At 46.4% G+C, this 21,324-nt stretch overlaps 2 protein-coding genes across 2 annotated transcripts; both read left to right on the forward strand.

The window, feature by feature from the left end:
* The first annotated feature begins 8,881 nt into the window (after positions 1-8,881).
* ercc8 (excision repair cross-complementation group 8) lies at positions 8,882-15,220 on the forward strand. The gene is made up of 12 exons (XM_076033155.1): positions 8,882-9,250; positions 9,356-9,451; positions 9,549-9,650; positions 10,095-10,218; positions 10,871-10,952; positions 11,849-11,917; positions 12,008-12,074; positions 12,543-12,646; positions 12,859-12,983; positions 13,389-13,586; positions 14,534-14,626; positions 15,028-15,220. The coding sequence occupies exons 1-12, from the start codon at positions 9,174-9,176 to the stop codon at positions 15,091-15,093; spliced, it is 1,203 nt and encodes a 400-aa protein (XP_075889270.1). The 5' UTR covers positions 8,882-9,173; the 3' UTR covers positions 15,094-15,220.
* A 1,009-nt stretch (positions 15,221-16,229) lies between these two features.
* On the forward strand, positions 16,230-20,903 carry elovl7a (ELOVL fatty acid elongase 7a). The gene is made up of 8 exons (XM_076033156.1): positions 16,230-16,360; positions 18,131-18,217; positions 18,311-18,501; positions 18,823-18,903; positions 19,007-19,063; positions 19,145-19,250; positions 19,363-19,499; positions 19,582-20,903. Exons 2-8 carry the CDS (start codon positions 18,157-18,159, stop codon positions 19,828-19,830), a joined length of 882 nt encoding a protein of 293 aa, XP_075889271.1. The 5' UTR covers positions 16,230-16,360; positions 18,131-18,156; the 3' UTR covers positions 19,831-20,903.
* The last annotated feature ends 421 nt before the right edge of the window (positions 20,904-21,324 follow it).

Consider the following 21,324-nt stretch of genomic DNA (forward strand, 5'->3'; position numbering starts at 1 on the left):
AAATGAACAAACACACGGTGATAAGTGTCTAAATCGCTGGCAACAGAAGTGAGCGCAAGCCCTAAGTGAAAATGTCCAAATTGGGCCCAATTAGCCTTTTTCCCTCCCTGGTGTCATGTGACTAGTTGGTGTTATAAGGTCTCAGATATGAAAGGGGAGCAGGTGTTGGAAGTAAATTTACACTGTTATACAAGCTGTACATTGACTACTTTACATTATATCAAAGTGTCATTTTTTCTCTGTGTTTTCCAATTAAAAGACACACAGTTAAATATCTGCAGAAAATGTGAGGGGTGTACTCACCTTTGTGACTCACTGTATAAGGAAAATCACTCGCGGATTCAAACGTGAAGGATTTGACTGATTATTTCTGCCCTAGTCACTCAATGGCAGGAAGAGGTGGGAATGTGGGGCACTACATTTTCATAATAACATATGTATGTATGTATATATGCTATGGTGAGTCGGGGGGTCGTTCTCTTGTGCGCCTTTATTCTAAAACCCTTGGAGCGGCAGCTGAGACGTACGAGCGAGTTGCCGACAATAACGAGAAAATGTGGAGACGGGCGTCGGTTTGGAGAAGGGTGAAGGTTAGATGCACATGACAGGACACTAAATAATCAGTCCGTTTGAAATGGGGGATAAGTATAAATTTCATCCATAAATTTAACCTGCACTGTGGGTCTCACACTTAAGGATTCGCGATCCATGAATTCTCATTTACATGCACCTCCACTTTTATCAAGAAAGCAGGTGAACTTCCAGGCATGGATGTAAAATTAATAAAAATTTTGTAGAAAAATATACTGTAAGGACGAAAACAAAAAAAAATCTGTTGCAATGATGTAAGACAACAACACAAAATCAACTTAATGACACTTGCACCTGGTCTTTCTTGAGGTTGTTAAAAATCTCAAAAAAGGGCCCAACGTTTTGTTTACGTTGTGTTCATTACGTCTGCAAGGTGATAACTCAACAGCTCAGCGGCCCAGAGTGTCACACAACTGCTTTCTCAAGGGGAAACCTACTTTCCCAGAGCGGCCGCGCGAGCACACACACAGACACACACTCGCACAGGCACACACACTGGTTAGAGAGCAGGCAGATTAACCTGAGGGACAGGAGCGAGGACGCTGCCTCTTTACCGTGAAGGACAAACGCAGCGCTGCGTTGCGGAGGGGTGGGGGTGGAGGAGGGGTGGGGGGGGTGAGAGGGGGAGGGGCTAGCAGCAGCAGTGGCAGCAGCAGCAGGAGGAGCAATGAAATCCCAGCCCATAAATATTCATGAGCCATCTCACCTGTCTGAGCACAACCCATTTGAGAGCTGAGCTGTGGAAGCGAATGGGGAGGGGGGGGGCTGAGAGGCGACGGGGGAGGACTCAGTGTGGGGATGGAGGGATGGGGGGAGACAAGAAGGCGGGATTGGCGAGGGGGGTTGCCGTGGCAGCCGCGCCCAGCCAATCGGGCGCGCGGGGATCCCTGGCCCTCCTTCCTGTTCGTTAGAATGAGACGTGACGCATTCTTGAGGGAGGGTGGGGGTGGGTGGGGGTTCGGGGTGCTCTTTGAACCTTGAACACACCCTGCTAAACAACTCCATCACCTGCTGCACACGCACGCACGCACACAAACACACACACACCCTCTAGCTTCACACATCCGCTCCCGGCTGACTGCTGCCGGGGGGTGGGGGAAGGAAGGGCGTTGAGGATGGGGGGGGGGGGGGGGGCGACGGGGTGACCTCAGAGGTTCCACCTCCACAAATATCACCACGGGTGTCTCGACATGCGCTCGCAATTCTGATTGCAGGCGCGAGACGTCGAGGGACCTCGAACCCGGAATCGAGCGGCAACAAAGAGCCCCAGGAATCCAGGATCGGCCAAAGAGAGGAGGAGAGAGGAGAGGGGAGAGAGGAGAGGAGGAGAGAGGAGAGGAGAGAAGAGAGATGAGAGAGGAGAGGAGGAGAGAGGAGAGGGGAGAGAGGAGAGGAGGAGAGAGGAGAGGAGAGAAGAGAGAGGAGAGGAGGAGAGAGGAGAGAGGAGAGGAGGAGAGAGGAGAAGAGAGATGAGAGAGGAGAGGAGGAGAGAGGAGAGGGGAGAGAGGAGAGAGGAGAGGAGAGAAGAGAGATGAGAGAGGAGAGGAGGAGAGAGGAGAGGGGAGAGAGGAGAGAGGAGAGGAGAGAAGGGAGAGGGGAGAGGAGAGGAGGAGAGAGGAGAGGAGAGAAGAGAGAGGAGAGGAGGAGAGAGGAGAGAGGAGAGAGGAGAGGAGAGAAGGGAGAGGGGAGAGGAGAGGGGAGAGGGGAGAGAGGAGAGGAGGAGAGAGGAGAGGAGAGAAGAGAGATGAGAGAGGAGAGGAGGAGAGAGGAGAGGGGAGAGAGGAGAGAGGAGAGGGGAGAGAGGAGAGAGGAGAGGAGAGAAGGGAGAGGGGAGAGGAGAGAGGAGAGAGGAGAGGAGGAGAGAGGAGAGGAGAGAAGAGAGAGGAGAGGAGAGAGGGGAGAGGGGAGAGGAGAGAGGAGAGAGGAGAGAGGGGAGAAGAGAGAGGAGAGAGGAGAGGAGAGGAGAGAGGAGAGGAGGAGAGAGGAGAGGAGAGAGGAGAGAGGGGAGAGGGGAGAGGGGAGAGGAGAGGAGGAGAGAGGAGAGGAGGAGAGGAGGAGAGAGGAGAGGAGGAGAGAGGAGAGAGGGGAGAAGAGAGAGGAGAGGAGAGAGGAGAGGAGGAGAGAGGAGAGAGGAGAGAGAGGAGAGAGGAGAGGAGGAGGAGGAGAGGAGGGATGCTCCCCACGACGTGACTGTCATCAGGTGCATCTAAATGAGGGCCACACTGTTGTTTGTGGATGTGTGATTTGAAGGACACTGAGGTGGAAATGAGAGGTTTGTGTGTGTGTGTGTGTGTGTGTGTGTGTGTGTGGGAGAGGGACGGGGACGGGGACGGCGGGATTCTTTTCCAACTGTGCTTTATGTTTATCGGGGGAAGACCACCGCTCCATCCATGGTTTGGCTTATTTACTGAAGATGTCGTCGGTGCGTTTGGAGTCACTGCAGCCTCTTGTTTATTCTTTGAAAGTGCAGTACACGTCCACAACAGGACAGAACATACTGAAAGTTGGTCAGGGTTACGGTTTGAGTTAGGGTTGGGGTTGGAGTTAGGCGTAGTTTTGGGTTTAGGCTTGGGCGAGAGTTGGGGTTAGGGTTAGGGTTTCGGGGTTCCTCATGAGCTAGAAGCACCAAATGTGATGTAGGTGCGTCTTGAGGGATCCCAATTAACCGCCACCATGGTTACCGATCAGCCCCCGAGCATCGTGACATGGTGGGAGTTTTCTCAGGGGGTTGGAGGGGCAAAGGGAGCTGGTGAGGTGGCGGCAGGAGCAGCGTGAAACCCGGAGCCCTGCTGCTGATCTGCGTTCAGCTCACATGCTGTTTGTCCCTGTTGCTTTCTGTCCGTCTATCTGACCCCCCCCCTCCAGGACTGCAGCAGCTCGTGGCGGAACAGAATAATAATTTGCGTAAAAGTAATAACACGGCGAAAACGGGGACCCGTCTGATTTCCCCTGTGTGTTACTTTTAACCAAATGTAGCCACGCTTCAGGGAACGCTTCCTTTCCCCCCCCCCCTTCTCGCCTCCTTAACTTAAGACAACCCGTCCGCTTAAAGCCTTTCTCGGCGCCCGCTGGGGTTATTGCAGGAGGACCTCGGCAGACAGGAAGTCTGCGCACCCTCTGTGAGACTGCGGAGTGGCGTGCGCGCGCCTCTCCCGCCACCCCCACCTCCTCAGAGCCGCGCTGCGCGTGATGTCCGCGCACCGAGCTGTCCACCCCTTTCTTTTCACCTCCGTCACTCTCATCCCACCCCCTCCATCCCTCTCTCCCTCCCTCCGCTGCTGCAGCCCACCCCGCTCCCTCTCTCCATTAACCTACCTCCACCTTCTACACCCCCCCTCCCTTCTATCTGTCTACCTGGTCCACCTACTCATTTTACCCTCTTTCTGTCAGAAGCCCTACTTTCACGCCCGCTCCTTCCATCCACCCCTCCCTCCCTATAATTTCAGCTGTGTGTGTCAGCATCCCCCTTGTTCTTTGTCACTCACTTTCTACACCCCACCTCGTACTGCACGCGCACGTGTGTGTGTGTGTGTGCGTGCGCGTGCGCGTGCGACTGCAGCCCGCCTTATCTGTTCTCCCCACCTCACCCTGGGCATGGTTTTTTTCCCCCCAGTGCCCGTCTGCTGCATTAAAACATTTTTTGAAAAGGAAAAAAAAATGCTGCTTAAAAACCAGAGGTGGGAAGTAACAAAGTCCAAATACCTTGTTATTGTACTTGAGTATATTTTTCAGGTGTCTCTTTTTCTGGCAACTTTTAACTTTTACTCCCCACATTTGCACAAATGTATCTGAACTTTGCACTGCATGTTAAATTTAAACATGCAGGTTTCCTTCAGGTTCAAGATATTCTAGAATCCAGATGTTGTTTGTCAATAAAAAATATGATGCGTTTCAATTTGAAAGAAATAAGTTCTTACCCTGAAACTTTCAAACATCGTGCTATAACAGTAGCATCCCAACTTTAACTGATCACGTGGTCACAATCTCGTACCGGCACATGCCACGTTACGACTGCGCCTGGTCGACTTTGAAACGCAGCGCCATGGACGGGCGAGAGCCAGAGAAGCGGGTATTTGGGGCTGAGCCCGTTTTTAATGGCACCGCCATCAGTTAGAAATGTGCCACCCCTCATTTGGAGCCGCCGTCTCTTCAAATGCCTTTTTAACGAAGTAGTTAAGCCACTCCACGATGCCGCATCGCATTTGGCAAAGCGGCGCGCAGCCACATGAGTTAAACCCACTTGGATCCTTGTAATTATTCAAAACACTGTCATTTAAAACCCTGCGCATCGCAAATGCCGATCACTTAAAATGATTTAATGGAGCCGTTCTGGACAAAGGCGCTCCGTGGTAAACACCGACTCGGTGTCCTACAGTAGGGGAGACCTTCCTTCATCGCCCCCCGGGGACGACTTGTGGCAGAATAAACAGCCATTTGGACCCTCGGCTCTCTCCGTTGTGACTCTTTCCATGGAAATCTGCGACTTGAATCAACGCTCTGATGACACACAGCCATCTGTTGTTGTGTTAAGTGTGTCTGGGCACCAAGTAAAGGGAAAATACACAATCAGGATTTTTTTTTTTTTTTTTTGTCCTTTTGGTGGGGGTGAATACAAAGGAAATACAAATGTACACAAATGCACACAGTGTGCAGCTTCTATGCCAAACAAACACAAGTACACTACTGCAGATGAGCGCGCGCACACACACACACACACACACACACACACACACACACACACACACACACACACACACACACACACACACACACACACACACACACACACACACACACACACAATGCGGAGGACTCGGTCCCCAGAGTTGCCCATCCTGAAATAGCAGAACCGAGGCCTTTTCAGTTTTTCACTTCATAGAACAGAGCTGGGGAATCAAATAAATAATAGACAAAGCTAGAGGGAGAGTGATAGGACGACAAGTCAATGCATCTCTTTGCCGCAACACTGAGGCGCACCTCCGAAGAACCTCTGAATTCCTCCCATTCTGCGCAGAGCAAGAGCGAGCGAGCGGGCCGCCAGATTAAAACTGCATGGCGCGCCGCGCTTAAATGAATAGCGCTAAAAATATATCCTTTTCACCGAGACATGAAAGGAAACTGCCTTTCCCCCTGTCCAGTATTGAGCAGCCATTGATTCCAAGACAAAGGCTACACCTCCACAAAGAGGTAAGAAAAATAGCAATCATACAGGCAATTATTTTCAAATGTGCCTGCAGCGGCCGATAATGTCAGCGTGCCTCTCTTCCTAAATAGAGGGTGGGTGGGAGGGAGGCGGTGGGAGCTGCCGGCCCGCTGCTCAAGACGAATGAGCCCGTCCGCCGAATGCTCCGCTTTCATGCAGGCGGCGTGACATGGCACCCCGTGTGGAGTGAGGCAGAGCCGGGGGCCCGCAGGACAGTAGAGAAGAGTATAGATCCTCGACTGGGCTCAATGCACCAGGGCAAGAACCCTTCTGAAGGCCAGTGGCCAGACCGCCAGTGGCTTCCTCTAGTGACCCCCGCCGCAGACAGGGGGGCTGGACTGCCTATGGCATATTCCTCTCTATGGGGCAGCAGCAAACAGTCGGTCTCCTTTGACGGACCTTTTTCTAACAGAGACCCAGGCGTTCTCCCCTCCCTAGGCACGCACTTCAGACTTGAGCCTCTTTCTTTTTTTTTCGTTTTGATGTGAAGGGGGCATCTAAAGAGAGGGGCGGGGGGGCGCGGGGGGGGGGGGGGGGGGAGGGGACGGGGGGGCTAGAAAGCGCTCAGCTGGATTCAGCCCTTTCTAACTCGCCTCTAATGTTGAAGAAAAAGAATCTTCAGCCGTCGTTTTTTTTTTTTTTTTTTTTTTTTGAAGAGGGAAATGAAGGGCCAAGCAAATGAGAAGACGGGCAAAATGGGGAGCCGGGGCCAAACGGAGGCCGGTGAATGAGGTCGATTTTGGAGGAAGCTCGGCAGCTGCGGAGGACAGGCCCTCATAAATAAAAGGAGACGCCTCCTTTTAGTTTTCTGCCCCGGCAGCCATTAGCGTCCTCGTGTACAGTCCGCCACACGCGGAAGTGAGCGCGCCCCAGTTTTCTGAAGCTAACAGGTTGGGAGAGGTAGTAAATGGGAGCAGCAAAGGCATGCATAAAGGTGGAGAGGGATTGGCTGAACTCTGGGGATGGACAAATGAATACAAGGAGAAGAAGGAGGGAGGAGAGCGGAGGACTCCTCACCTACTTCAACCATTTCTGGTGCTGCGGTGGAAAGCCCTGCGGTCCGTGCCTTAAGGCCCTGAGCCCACGCTTGGCCTATCAGTTTAAGATCAAAAAGAGCTCGCTTTAGCAAGACATATGGGCTGAATAATGTATTTGCTTTATTTCCACGAGGCTGGATGGGGGTTGTGTAAGAGGGAGGCAAATGTGTGCCCCACATATGCATTTCTCCGCCTTTGCTTTGAACGCACGTACGAGTTTGCGCATGCTTATGTGCCCGCCGGCTCCTTTTTTATTGGGGTTTGTTTGCTCAGAGGCGGTTCCTTCCACGGGCCAAACTAGTCTCCCCAGCGCTGTCAGTCTTTGTGATTGGACAGTGAATACGGTCGCCTGTAGCGTGCCAGAAAATGGGCTTCTGTGATGTCTCATTTGAATAGTCTGACAGCCAGGGGTGGAGGAGCAGTCTTGTGATGAATTATAAATACGAAGTGGGCACAACTTTCGCCGCAAACTGCTGAGAATAGGTGAAAACATTAAGTGAGGGTGTGCAGATAGCCAGAGGTCTGCGGCGCAAAAAATCAAAACAAGAGCAAAAAAAAATCTAGTTTTTCTTTTCCTCTCTGAGAAATATCCCATTTCCCACTGAATGTGACGACGTAGTCTTATGTAGCACATGGAGAGACGGCCGTGCCCAAGCATCTGCGGTTATCCTGAAAGGATACAGTTACAAACAGACTGAGTCATGCAGTTCCTAGATTAGAGAAATGCACCGTCCGTGGTGCAGTACGTCCTGCTCCCTTTGTTGCTGTCAACTCAGACGTCCTTGGCTGGTTAGACGACAGCGTTGAGTCTGGAGCAGGCGAAGGCCATGCACTGTAAACCGTGACCTCTGACCTGTTGCCAAAACTCTAGGTAAGCCCGCAGTTGAAAATGATTTTGGAGTGGTGAAAAGGGGGAACACTGATTCCCAGGATGAATTGTGCCAATCGGTTAAACGACGAATTTGGAAAGTCTACTTTGCACACTCCCACCAAGCACTCTGCCCTTTTCACGGATGAGTCACCACAAAGGTCTCTCTGTGTTCTTCTCCCAGACATACCCTCATAACACACCTAATGAGAGAGAGACACAACAGCAGAGGAACACGCGGGCAGTTCAAGCCGCAAAGGTCAGTGAACACATCCTTGACTCTCTGACAGACAGGAATGGTGTGATTAACACCACAGCAACAACCCCATATCAGTTACCTTGATGACCCGTGACTTCTGCCATGTCTCGGTATGGATATATGACCTCCATATACATTCTCCTCACACACCAGTCATCCTTTTACCTACTTTGGCGGCGTACTGTTTCCTCTTTGAAGATCAATGAGCGGACTCGGAGTCAGCAGTCTCATAAATAATACAAAACGCAAGCTGCAGCAGGCTAAGATTATATTGAAACGCAGTAAAAGTAACTCATATATGACGGAGTGGCTCCATCTAGTGGCCAGTATGTGGCAATACGTGATATGTATGAGGCCATAAATAGATTTAAATCCGTTATAACATCATAAAGATATAGAATATTTTTCTGCTGATCAATAATTGTGAGAGACAAAAAGGTAGATAGGTAAGAATAATTTTAAAATCAAGAAATATAGGGTATACCGAGATGCCTTAACGGGCATTGGGCTTTCGAAGACAATAATGAATCATGAAATTAACTTTCTGCATTTTGCTACTATCTCAAATACTTTGGCACCTATGGTCAGATACTTTCCACTAATTAATCCGTGCTAATTTTAGCACAATGTGGCTTACCTGTCCAAGTCTTCTGTTCTGGAATGAGGTAATATTTATTCCCCAAATGATCTGTTCCAACATGTTCGCGCGTTAATCCAAACGAACGCCGTAAGAGTCCGGCGATTCTGCTCATTTTTGCATCATAACCTGAGCGTTATAGTTGTCTTTTCACACCAGTGATAGCTCGCTGTCCTTCCACTGTGTTTATGCAACTTGCTCTCTCAGCCTCTCTGGTTGGAAAATCATCATGAAATAAAGGTATATTTGATTGGACGACTGTTCTCGGCCAGCCAATCACCGCATTTGTTGCTCAATCCAAGACGGCGTAGGCGTGACGTTTCAGCATGGCGGCGGCCTGAGTGTAGCCTTTCGAGGCGACGTGAAATTACTGGAAAATAAAATGTAATTTATCAATACAGAGGTTCCGGATGAGACTGTATAGCTCCAGAGATGTCGAGGAGCTTCAGCTAGAATACCATGCCTTGTTGGAAGCCCGTATTTTCTCGTTTACCGCCCCTTCGCCGTCAGTAACATGTTAGCAGAGAAAGGTTAGCTAGTTTTAGAGACAAAAACTATTGTTTCTCTTGAATGGAAAAATGTTGGCGTTTCTGTCAGCAAGACAGGCTGGTTTGGATGACCCTCTCCGGCTCAGAAGGACAGAGTCAACGAGAAGGTTAGAAAGTGTCGTGTAAATGAAGATGTATATAGTCACTTTCCCCCTAAAATAATTGTAAGGAGCGTCAATTAATGCGCAGCCCTCGTTCTCCGTGTCCCAAAGGGTCCTCAGTCTGAAGTTGAATCCGGACAGAGATGTGGACAGAGTCCATGGGAACGCCGTCAACGGTATTGACATAGATGCGATAGAGGGGAGATAGTAAGTTATGACTTGCAGCCACACATTGGCAGGAAGAAGAAGACGAGGAAGTTGTGGGGTGGAAAGTAACATTGACTGTCGCATTCGTGTTGTTTAGCATGCTGTCTGGTGGAGCGGACGGAGTGATCGTTGTCTACGACCTGGAGAACTTCAGCGGGAAGTCGCAGTTCACCTGCAAAGCGATTTGCACAGTGGGAAGGTGATAGTCATCGTCAGTCATTAATTAACCGATTTGTCCACTAGAGGGTAGCATAACATCACACATTTGGCGTCATTTTAGACGTTTAGATAAATGTCTTGGTCTCTTTGTCGGTGGGGGAAAATGTATGTTATATTGAACACAAATTGTTTTTGTTTTGTTTTTGTTTTGTTTTTCCCCGAGCAGTGATATTCATCTGTGTTTATAATATTGAGCTACAATTTATTGATAGCATATTTCTGTAATTACAGTAGCTTTATGGGTTTGCTATAATGCTATGTAATTATTTTATTTTTTATTAAGTATAACATTCATATGTTTCAAAAGTAACCGAAGGCTAGAGAGAGCTTTTTTTTTGCAGGGGGAACTTATGCCTCAAATGCTGTGTACTACTGCGTTCTGGTCTGGTCTAACAACAACAACTCCCTTCGCCTTTTTGTTCAGGTCGAGTCGGCACGTCCACAAATTCAGTGTTGAGACGGTGCAGTGGTATCCCTATGACACGGGCATGTTTGTCTCCAGCTCCTTTGACAAGACTATGAAAGTGTGGGACACAGAGACGCTGAAGGTTGTCCCCTCTACCTTTCTATGGCACACACACAGTCCCAGATGGCAGGCTCCGAGCTGTGCTAGAGTTACACTGGCATCGCTGTTACCTCAAAGGTCAGGAAAGGGACAGGAAAGGCACCATTGCTAACTTTAGCGGGTGTGTGCTCTTCATGAGCACAAACCCACTGCAATAAATCAGTTGTATTGCTTTTATAATTTTCCACATTTCTCTGGTTGTGCACATGATTTGTTTATATGTTGATTTTTATGCAAACAGGGTCTCGCCTGTTGCCAAGTGTGTATATTGGCTGAGCCCATGCCGGGCTGGCACACACTGACAGATGGGGGGACAGAGAGGCTTTTATTTTAGCTGGAGAATTTGCATTGTGAGCGCTGCCGCTCGCTCGAGCTGCCTTCTTAGCTCTGACCTGCTGCAGCCTCCCACACTGCTCACTTTGAACAAATTAATCTCTCGCGTTCGCAGTTGAACTCTTGAGGTCATGGCTCGCTTGAAGCCGCAGCTGCACATTTTATCATGTACATCTCTGTGCCTAGCGTACATATTAAACAAGACATGCACACAGGTTCTTACAAATGGTTTGATTTCTACCCCTAAAGATCTCTGACTCTTTTTTTCATGTTCTATCCGCCCCCATGTTGTGACGCTTCAGCCGGCTGAAGTCTTTGAGTTTGATGGAAACGTCTACAGCCACCACTTGTCTCCCATCGCCAGGAAGCACAGCCTTATCGCAGGTGTGTGACCCCAGTGAGGCAGGTAGCGCTGGCTACTTCATCTTTGCATGCTGAGAAGCATTAAATTTAAGACAAATCCCATCATTCATACTCTTTGCCACTGCGGTCCTCCGAGCAGTGTGCGTTCTTGCACAACTTATTGCTGAGTCGGCACCATTCCGAATCTATAGCTTCAGTTATTTTTCTTAAAAGCTGCAAGTCGCGTGCCTCGTAATGTCTCAGAAGCAGGTCGCACATGGTGACAGGTTCAGAGAGAAATGTCTGAAATTTATTTTAAAAAAATAAAGAGAAAGAGAAAGAGACGTAATAGTAATCTATGCACCGCATCACCATGTCACCAGACAGGACCGACAGGTTGCTTGTGCCTGTTGAACTCCACAGCGTGCCTTTGGTCTCTCTCACACACACACACACACACACACACACACACACACACACACACACACACACACACACACACACACAGGAAGTATCCTTGACACGCCTGCTTCCAGACTGAAGACAATCACAGTCTTTTTGTTTTGCGTGGTTTTCAGAGATTCTTGTCAAACGAGTGCCACTCACCCCTACAATCTTTTTCACCCTTGAGAAGTCCACGCGTTCCTAAAAAGTAAAACTTAGCCCTTTGTCTGACTAATTTAGCCCGGTTTTAATTTTTTAGATAGTTCAGCATATTCCTGCCTTCTATTTTCTCTCTGTGTGGTTGCGAACTTGTTTTATCTTGATATTTGTCTGTTTTTATTTTTGTCACATCTTGTTGTAGATTGTATTTTTAATCTCTCTATTAATCTAAACTAATCTCTCGCTATTTAGGTTCATAAGTCCTTTGTGGAGCAATGTAAAATCCATGTATTGGCAGCTAACCCCCCCTTTAATAATCTGTTCTACATTTTCAGTGGGCACCAAACACCCCAAAGTCCATCTCTGCGACTTGAAGTCTGGTGCAAAGATCCATGTCCTGCAGGGTCAGTGGACATGACTACAGCGTGTAAACATTTTCCAGCCGTTGCAGGAAAACTCTTAACTCGGTTTTAAAATACCTCTCCTGTCTGTAGGGCACAGAGCAGAGGTCCTGTCTGTGCGGTGGTCGCCCAGATACGAGCACATCCTGGCCACTGCTAGGTAGGCCTCAGTATCTGCTACGCTCACTCTCTGAAGCAGCAACACGACCATTACAAAGTCAAAGTGCAGCTGTTTTATGTCGCACCAGCCCCCCGAGTCGAGGACCCTGCTACCACCACTCACGCCTACTGCAGTATAGTGCAGGGTTGCTACAGTCCCCACCTGTTTTATGCAACACTACACATGATAATTAACCATTTGGGATTAGCGTGCTGCCGTCTCCGGGGACCCAAAGTCATTTTGTAAACAAGCAAGCAGCCAGGCACTCAGCAATTCTGTTATGAGGAAGCACTTGTCAGTTCAACCAACAAAAAAAAAGTCACTGTTAAAACAAACACAGGCTCACATAATATTATATTGGCTTGATTCCCCGTCTTGCTTCTAAGTCGACGTTTCACCCACAATTGAATTTCTTTTCATTTATCAAGAGTGTAAAGTAAAGTCATGTACCTCCATTTTCCCTCCAAGTGCAGACAGCAAAGTAAAAGTATGGGATGTGCGTCGGGCCTCTGGAAGTCTCCTGACTTTGGACCAGCACAATGGAGACAAATCAAAAGCCTCCTCTGAGGCAGGTACTGTCGCCTCTCCCTCTTCTAAATGTCTGTAATATTTCTATGAAGTAAAACAGCTGTTTTGTTGACAGTTTATGAGTCCTTTATTCCAAACAAAATCAGAATTCTTGGCTCCTCAAAGCAACCAGAGACATTAACTTGAACTGAACATTTCAACAGGTGCTTTAAAAACGCACGGCTATGTTTTTGCCTTTTCTTCTGTCTTTAACCAGTGAACACGGCCCACAATGGCAGAGCGAACGGACTGTGCTTCACTGCCGACGGCCTCTTCCTCCTCACCACTGGAACGGATGACCGCATGCGACTGTGGAACAGCGCCACAGGGGAAAACACATTGGTAATGCGCGTGTTGCCGTGTTCGTCGCTAAACTCTTTGGATTATGCAAATGGAGCGCTGCGCCTTTCCAAAACTGGCCGCTTGAATGAAGTCGATTTGAATCGATACCTCAACCACTCGCTCGTAATGGTTTCTGGCACGGGCCGAGAGTATCACTGCGTCGCCAACAGTAATCTCGGGAAGAATTTGACTTGCTCCGCTCAACCGTTCATGAATCATATTAAAAACTTTTAGACTAGTTTTCTATAAACAGAAACTCACTGATTAGAATCATCTGATCAGCGTCCTTCCTTAGATTACAGTAATTGTAGTTTGAAAAAGATCAGAGTGGGATTATACCCGGTAGTGGTTTAGGGTTGTGTTTCAGCACTTGCAGTGAATGCTTCGCCGTGTTTGTCTCTTCAGGTCAATTACGGGAAAGTGGCCAACGAGAGCCGTAAAAGGCTGCAGTTCACAGTGTCCCGTGGCTGCAGCCCCGAGTTCGTGTTTGTGCCGTGCGGAAGCTCGGTGGCTGTGTATGGCCTCCACACCGGCGAGCTGGTCACCACGCTCAGGGGTCACTACAACAACGTCGACTGCTGTGAGTTTCACCCGGACTACCAGGTGAGAGGCGCCCAGGCGGTGGCTGTTCTTTGTATCGGACCGATACCGCCTTCAGTCAGTGGCCTTCTTCGGGTTTCTTTTTCATCCTCTCTGAACAGACCAAACCGTCGAGTCATTACTACCACACTGATATTGAGAGCCGTGACGTTGCACAAGCCTGAAAGTTGACATTGAAATACTCTCGTGAATAAATATTATTTCGAGATTTAAAGCAAGTAATTGCTAAACTTAGCTCCCCACATCTGTTTTTGCCCTCTTCCCCCTTCTGTCTGACTTCTGTCAGTGTGTATTTCTAATGACTTCTCAGTTTCCTCAAAAACCTGTCATTTCATTCTTAAACCATCACGTACTTGATTCTAAGGGCAAAGCCCTTGGTAATAATATTAGAGTTGATGTAATTAAAAAATGTCAACTCTATTATATAGTGTAGATACTATTTACTATAAAGATAGTATTTAGATTATTTTTTGTCTTACTTATAGCTTAATGTAACCTCATATAACTCTTTTCATTCATCTCATTTCTATGACTGAAATACAACAGAGCAAAGCTACGTAGTTGCATGTTATACATGATCGACTTGTATCTACGCCCCTATTATTAAGCAAGTCAGCATCCAGTGCCACACACTGGATTAGTGTACATTGCGACATAAGAATGCAGTTGAACAGCTTGACACCCTGGAGAGTTTGAAGAGCGACGTCCATCTTGCCTGATGTAACAACAGCCATAATTCCCCTGGTTTGCACCCTTCACCTGAGCTCTCTTCCACCACTCTGAGCTTATTAATATTTGTTCACTGTTGATGCCCATCTTACTTGTTAGAACCAGTTTCCCCCTGGTGCTGCTGTCAATGATTGCAATTGTGACATTTCTACCCACTACTTGCACCTCCTTTTCCGGAAACAGCGTGTGACTCAGAACTGAGGCGTCTCCTTTGTGTTTAGGAGTTGTACAGCGGAGGCAAGGACTGTAACATCTTGGCGTGGGTTCCTGTCCTGCGTGCTTCCGATGTGGAAGAAGAGTCAAATAGCACAGGGGTAAGAAAAAAATGGTTTTGCAAAGGACAGAGTAAGAATACATTTGGAAAACATGTGTTGGTTTACTTTAGTGACAATCCATCGTAGATCGAAAGTTTGCCATGTCAGGTATTTTCGTGAGGACATCCTTGACTGCTCGCACATGGTATTCCATTCAGTCACAACACCTCAGTCTCTTGCCCTTCCTGCATTCTTGGCAAGCCTTTCACATTGCAAACAGCTTCCCATTACTTTCCTTTTTTTCAGTCTAATTATCTGAGGTATTTATTTCTTAAGAAAATTGCCCTGAACAATTGTTCCACTGTGTATTTCCCACACACAATTATCTTGCCTTTTTAAATGATGTATATTTTAATAAGCAGGTCATTGAAACTTTGTTTGCCATTGTTTTTTCCCCCCAGAGTGCTGTGCGCCAGTCTGAAGTGAATCCTGCATTTCAGGATGCATGGAGCAGCGACGAAGATTAATGGCGGTGCTTTGAATGTTGTCGCACAGGTGCGCAACCATGCAAATGTAGATCACATTCCGCATGTTCAAAGACAGCTGTAAACTTTGTTTTGCTTGCAAGGATTTTTTTTTCTTCTTTTTTTTGTTTTGTTAAAAAACACCTCTTCACAGTTCAAGGCCTTCATTTGTCATGTGAAAATACGTATCTGTCTTTATTCACATAAGACTATAACTATGTTTTTATGTAGTTGTTGACAGTGTGGAATGATCAGGTTTTCTGTTTGGGAATGAATGGTGTGTATAAATTTCTATTTGTGTAGCAAATAAAAAAAGTAAACTTTTTACATTGTCAGAACTTGTTTTGTGGTCATTTTTTGCTTTTCTGCCTTTGTTTCATTTTATTGCTGTTATGCCCCTTTGTTGTGAAATATACATTTTTGCAACATAAAAAAAACAAGGATTGTGGTTGGAGGACAGGAAGTCTTAAAAAATGTGGTGTTGCAACTCTTTTCACTTTTTTTTGCTCTGTTTGTCACTCTGCAGACTGAAGTTGAGTGAGGAAAGAAACAAACTCCTCTAATCCCCACGTGTAGAAACACACTCAGTTCAGCTGGGAGCAAAAGGTGACACACGTTGTGTTGTCATCAAACCTCGGAATAATTTGCATTTGTTTAGAAAAGTCTGATTTCAATAACTGGCAGCAAGGAGTGGTACTGAAACCTGAGCTCCTTTTGTGCCCCCCAACTCCACCTTCCCTTCATGTAGATAAAGTACACAAAAGACAGAAACCCCACCACCAAAGCTAAGATTTAACCATATTTCCTTTTTTTTTTTAAATTAAATTATTTATATAATTATAACAAATAAATTTAAACCAACGGGTACTAAAACAATAACTGAGCTTAAACTCTGAGGCGTCGATAGGAAACTTACATGCACAACTTTTTGTTTTGTTTTGTTTTTTACGGAAATCATTCTTAGGTTACTTTGGAAAAAACCCAAGGTTCACTGTATTATTTCGAGCAAAGTTTGATGACTCGTCCCTCGAAACATCTACGTCACCACGTGATCCTGTTTTAACGAATCAGCGAACGGGAGACAGGGCCGGAAGCCAAGCTCCGCCCACAGACAAGTGAGGTTTAAGTGGCCGGCCGCCGCGCTCGTCCATCAGTGAGTGAACGAAGCGGAAGCACACCTGCGACAGGTGCGCCTGGACTTTTAATAGAGACAGGAGGACACACGGAACGGGGGTTTTTCAATTGAGTAGCAGCGTGAGCGCATTTAAAGGTAAGTCTTTTATTTTTCACAAACAAACGGAAAAACCCAGGAGCGAAAAGTTGAAATTCAACGAAACTTTTTTTTTTTTTTCTTTTAAAAAAGAAAAAAAAAAATCTTCCGCCTGCGTCGTGATTGTTGGGGCGCTCCCCGTCGGATGGCAGCGGTCAGACTCGTTTCTCCCTCAGTGACATCACCTGTAACTCATTAACGGGACGTGTGTGGCGAGACCTACCTACTCGAGGAGGAACCCTTTACAATCACTCTTTACAGCAGCGGAACTTCCCCGTTAACTTAATGATTTTTTTTGTTCAATTTCTTCTAAAAGTATGTTCCTTCTGTGAGCCTTGTCAATTAGTTCAGGGCAATTGAGTTGTTTGTCGTGTAAAAAACCTCTGTATGATGGAGGGATTTTCTTCTTCTTCTTCTTTTGAAATCTTGCTTCAGTTGACTGGGCCACAATGCGAGGTGGTGCCATGGGGAGTCTCACCCTCTCCATCCTGAACCGTCAGCTTGTGAATGGCAGGTCAAGGCTTGTGATGTCAGCATGTGTTGGCCTCCTCAGACAGCCGCACCGCTCTCGCCCTCCATGGCTCTTTCAAGTGCCCGTTGAGTTCATGGAGACACACCCTGAAAACCTGTATTGTAGGAACACATGTCGCCAGCCTCTGGAGCCTCCCGCATTTGTAGGATTACTGTGGTTCATTCCAGTACAATGTTGACTCATCTTACAGGTTTTCCCGAAAGGAAACACAAAAAAAGTGATTGATAGACTTTAGAGTGACTTTAACTTTCTGTGGGGTGTCTTGACTTTTAAACTTAACCAAGCACGTGTCCCTAAAACCTGTCTGTCCTGTTGTTGAGTATTGCCTCACTGGCGCTTGAGGAACTCCCTCCTCCAGAGGCCACATCAGAAACTCTATGGTTACTAATGGTTTCAGTGCACCCCCCCCCCCCACACACACACACACACACACACCTTTTTTTTCTTTTTTTTTTGAACTGCTGCAGCTGTGAGGGTTGAAACATGTCATACATGAATTTACACGATGGGCCCTATTGACACCTTTCTTAAAACTGTCCACATGAGCCTGTTGCTTAATCCATTGAATCACCTTACACATTGTAAATTGAACTAAACAACTGTGATTAGTTAATTTAGATTTTACTTTATTTTCACTCTGTACTCATGTTTTATCCCTCCAGTCTGCACTGAAGGTTTTAATTTTTTTTCACACTTGGCAAAATGAAATTGAAAATTGTTAGGAAAGGATTTTTTTTTTCTTTCTTTCTCTTTTTTTTTTTTTTTTTTTTTTTTCAAAGCATGGCTTACAAGAATTTACACCAGTCGGTTAGCGTGGTTCTCTTATTGGTCCGTCTCTGTAACAGAGACACAGCCTGCCACCGACTCGTACTCACTGGACACTCTTGGCTTTGTTTGCCTCAGAAGAGTCTTCCTGTCCTGCTGCTTTGCTGAAACTACAAGTGACTGGGTCAAACGCACTTTCGATCTATTCAGAAACCTCCTCTGAAAGTAGCACAAGTGCTGCAAGCTCAGTTCCACTTGAGTGGCTGAAGGCGCACTATTTTTGTTCTTTTTTGTTTTGTTTTTTTTAATTTGTTGCTGCTGACTGACTTGTTGGTTTTTGTTTTTTTTTCTGTTCAACTCAGTTTCCCCTTTCGTATTAGTTGATGTGCTACAATTCTTCCTCGGTGTATTTATGTAAATTTAAGTTGAGTCAAAACTTGCTTCCTAACCGTGCGGTCCTCTTTTGTTCAAAGGGGCTTTCAAGGACAACGGCTTCAAAATGGATTTTTTAAACATAAAGTCCTCGGCTGCACTTATGGATGAGTTCATCCAAAACGCAGGCAAGTGCCGTAAGCAAGAATCACTTTTCACAATCGCAGTGGACACCGTTGTGTCTTTACGATTGAAGTGTGACCGCTTGTCGTCTTTGACAGACTCCAGGACGGAGAACTGGTTCCTCATGTCGTCCCCGCTCCCCCAAACCATCATCATCGCGGCGTACATCTACTTTGTGACGTCGCTGGGCCCCCGCATCATGGAGAACCGCAAGGCCTTCGACCTCAAAGGAGTCCTGATCGTGTACAACTTCAGCGTGGTGGCTCTGTCAATCTACATGATCTACGAGGTGAGCGGCGCGTTTCCGCTGCTGTGTGTGTGTGTGTGTGTGTGTGTGTGCCGCACCTGTATTTCTTGTTCTGCTCGGTTCTTTTGTCAGAGACGGTTGGCTAAGTGATGGCGCTGAGACTGTGAAGTCCATGGAATGGAATTTTCAGCTCAAGTTTTCGCCACTTCCTCATCTGATTGGCCTCACGTTCTTCCCTGCACTGATTCTTGTTGTGGAGAAACTAAAAGCCTATTGACCCAGAGTTGATGTGAAATCAATCCTAGTTATGGTTGCCATTGTTTTCACATTAATAAAGTTTCACCCCACTCGTGTCCCTCTCAGTTTGTCATGGCAGGATGGGGAACGGGCTACTCTTTCCGCTGCGACCTGATCAACTATGACGAGGCGCCGCAGGCCATCAGGGTGAGTTACTCATGTCTAATCTCACATGTGTGCCCATAAAAACCAATGCAAGGCACTTGCGCTACAGAGTATTTATTTTGGTATTCTTCACTCTCTCCCGTAGATGGCAGCAGCGTGTTGGCTCTACTACTTCTCAAAGTTCATAGAGATGCTGGACACGGTAGGTGGACCGGGCCCTGGAGTTGTCTGCTGTCTTAAAGCCTTGATCACAGACCATCCAAATAATTTGTGTCCTTTTCAGGTCTTCTTCGTGCTCAGGAAAAAGAACAGCCAGGTGACGTTTCTGCACGTGTACCATCACTCCATCATGCCGTTCACCTGGTGGTTCGGAGTTCGGTTTGCAGCTGGTGGGTTTTTGTATTTTTCTTTTTTTTTTTTTTTCAATTCAAATTTCCAAAAGAATAATTAAAGTTTTAATTAAATAATTAAAGTTTAATCCAGACACTTTTTAAATTCCAGGTGGTATGGGAACATTCCATGCCCTTCTCAACTGTGTGGTCCATGTCATCATGTACACGTACTACGGTCTGACTGCCATGGGCCCAAACTACCAGAAGTACCTGTGGTGGAAGAAGTACCTCACCACCATCCAGCTGGTACGTCCTGAACTCTTGTTGTGTGCTTTTGTTCCACCGCGCCTGTACTAACGGCCTCTCCCGTCTCTGTTGCTCCCCGCAGATACAGTTTGTTATGGTGACCAGCCACATCTCCCAGTATTTCTTCATTTCGGATTGCGCCTACCAGTTCCCCATCTTCATCTACATCATCGGCCTGTACGGCCTGATTTTCCTGTTCCTTTTCCTCAACTTCTGGTACCACGCCTACACCAAGGGAAAAAGGCTTCCCAAGGTGCTGCAGGCGCAGACGTGGGCGCACCACAGCAACGGTGTCATGAATGGGAATGCCTGTCAGGAGAAAGATGAGTGATGCGGGCCTTTGACGTTGACGTAAGCAAACCACATCAGTCTGAAGGTCGGCCAGCTCCGGTTTGGATGAACTGTATTCTCTTGATTGCTTTCTTCTTTTTATATTGTTATTTGAAATGGCAACAGGCAATCCTTAAATTATAACAAAGCTGTTTAAGTTTATTCATCCAAATGTCCTTTTTATTTGTTCACATTGAAGAGAAATCCATGTTCTACTTGAGACGTTTCCATATATCACTTGTCAATAACTTGGTTTTTAAGTGTCACAATTTGCTTTTTAATTGCACACTGAAAAGTTAAGTGTTTTCCTGTGTTTGTTTTCCATTCCGCTTACTTGTTGGCGTTGATGGTTCTGAGTGTAACGGCAGATTTTAAAGCTGCAACGAGTCCAAACACACATGAAGAACTTGGTGCTTCGCTTTCATTACAAACATGCCCACTTCTCTATGGCTTGAGTTGAAGCCACTGCTGATGGTACTGATCCAGTGATGAGCCCCCCCCCGCACCCCACCCCCACACACGGGGGAGGCGGCTTAGCATCCTGACTAAACAGACATCCGATGAAGTGTTTTGGCGTAACGAGGATGCCAGAGAAGGGGCGTGGTGACCAGCTGTGGTTCCTGAAGGACCCAGAACAGAGTTTTGCTGCTTCAAAGGCATTTTGAAAACTGTAACTTTACTCGACCACAGTACAGACGACTGCAGGGACTGCATAGCCTTCTCATTTATAATTTTTTTCATTTCATGACTCTTCGGTCTGCTGAGGTCAGGCCTTTGAGACTGCGCTTTTGGAGTAGTTTTAATGTTATAATGTCAAACGCGGAAGTGATTGTAACACTGTTCCATCTGGTGAGTTAGGAATCAAGATTATTTTTGGCAAAGGGCTCAAGAGGGTTCCACCTTTTTTTTGTAACTGTTAAATAATAGATGTATATGTTTCTGATTTTTTTTTTCAGTTGTCTTTCTTTATTACACTAAAGTTGAGAATGTTGAGAAAATTGACATAATATGAAATGTTTATATAATGTTTTTTATGTGTATTTATGTAAAAATAAACAAGTGATGTATTTTAAATTTGAACCTCTCTTTTGTAATTTTGAAGTCATGCAAAGAATTCAGACATGCAAACTGGTTAATGGAAAAGCACGATGGCCCTTTTTTTTGTTTGTTTGTTTTTTAAAGAAAAAAATTCTCTGCTGTGTTTTGTCAATTTAAAATTAATTATATTTTCACAAAAACGACAGTTTTGTTTTGAGGGTGTTCTGACTCTAACTTGTATTTTTATAAAAGTATTTATTGAACAGTTACATGGAGAATGACACCCCCTTCATTTACACAGCTCCATCGAGTACAGCAGTTAAAAACTCACTACCTGACACCTTCTCGTGAGGAACGTGAGTCACAGAGAAAAACTTCTACTCCAGAATTCTAAGGTAGATACACGACATATAATTGCTTTTGGGAAGCCTAAAGATTAGGCGAATGTATGGGCCAA

This window comes from Nelusetta ayraudi, unplaced genomic scaffold, assembly GCF_046127955.1.
Source record: "Nelusetta ayraudi isolate G7.1 ecotype Tasmania unplaced genomic scaffold, CSIRO-AGI_Nayr_v1 ptg000041l, whole genome shotgun sequence".
Classification (NCBI taxonomy): domain Eukaryota; kingdom Metazoa; phylum Chordata; class Actinopteri; order Tetraodontiformes; family Monacanthidae; genus Nelusetta; species Nelusetta ayraudi.

Excerpts from the sequence above, each read along its gene's own strand:
- ercc8 (XM_076033155.1), top strand. The coding sequence starts at position 9,174 with ATGTTGGCGTTTCTGTCAGCAAGACAGGCTGGTTTGGATGACCCTCTC. Across the intron at positions 9,251-9,355 it reads AGGACAGAGTCAACGAGAAG|GGTCCTCAGTCTGAAGTTGA; the intron begins GTTAGAAAGTGT and ends CGTGTCCCAAAG. Across the intron at positions 11,918-12,007 it reads AAAGATCCATGTCCTGCAGG|GGCACAGAGCAGAGGTCCTG; the intron begins GTCAGTGGACAT and ends TCCTGTCTGTAG.
- elovl7a (XM_076033156.1), top strand. The coding sequence starts at position 18,157 with ATGGATTTTTTAAACATAAAGTCCTCGGCTGCACTTATGGATGAGTTC. Across the intron at positions 18,218-18,310 it reads TGAGTTCATCCAAAACGCAG|ACTCCAGGACGGAGAACTGG; the intron begins GCAAGTGCCGTA and ends CGTCTTTGACAG. Across the intron at positions 19,251-19,362 it reads CGGAGTTCGGTTTGCAGCTG|GTGGTATGGGAACATTCCAT; the intron begins GTGGGTTTTTGT and ends TTTAAATTCCAG.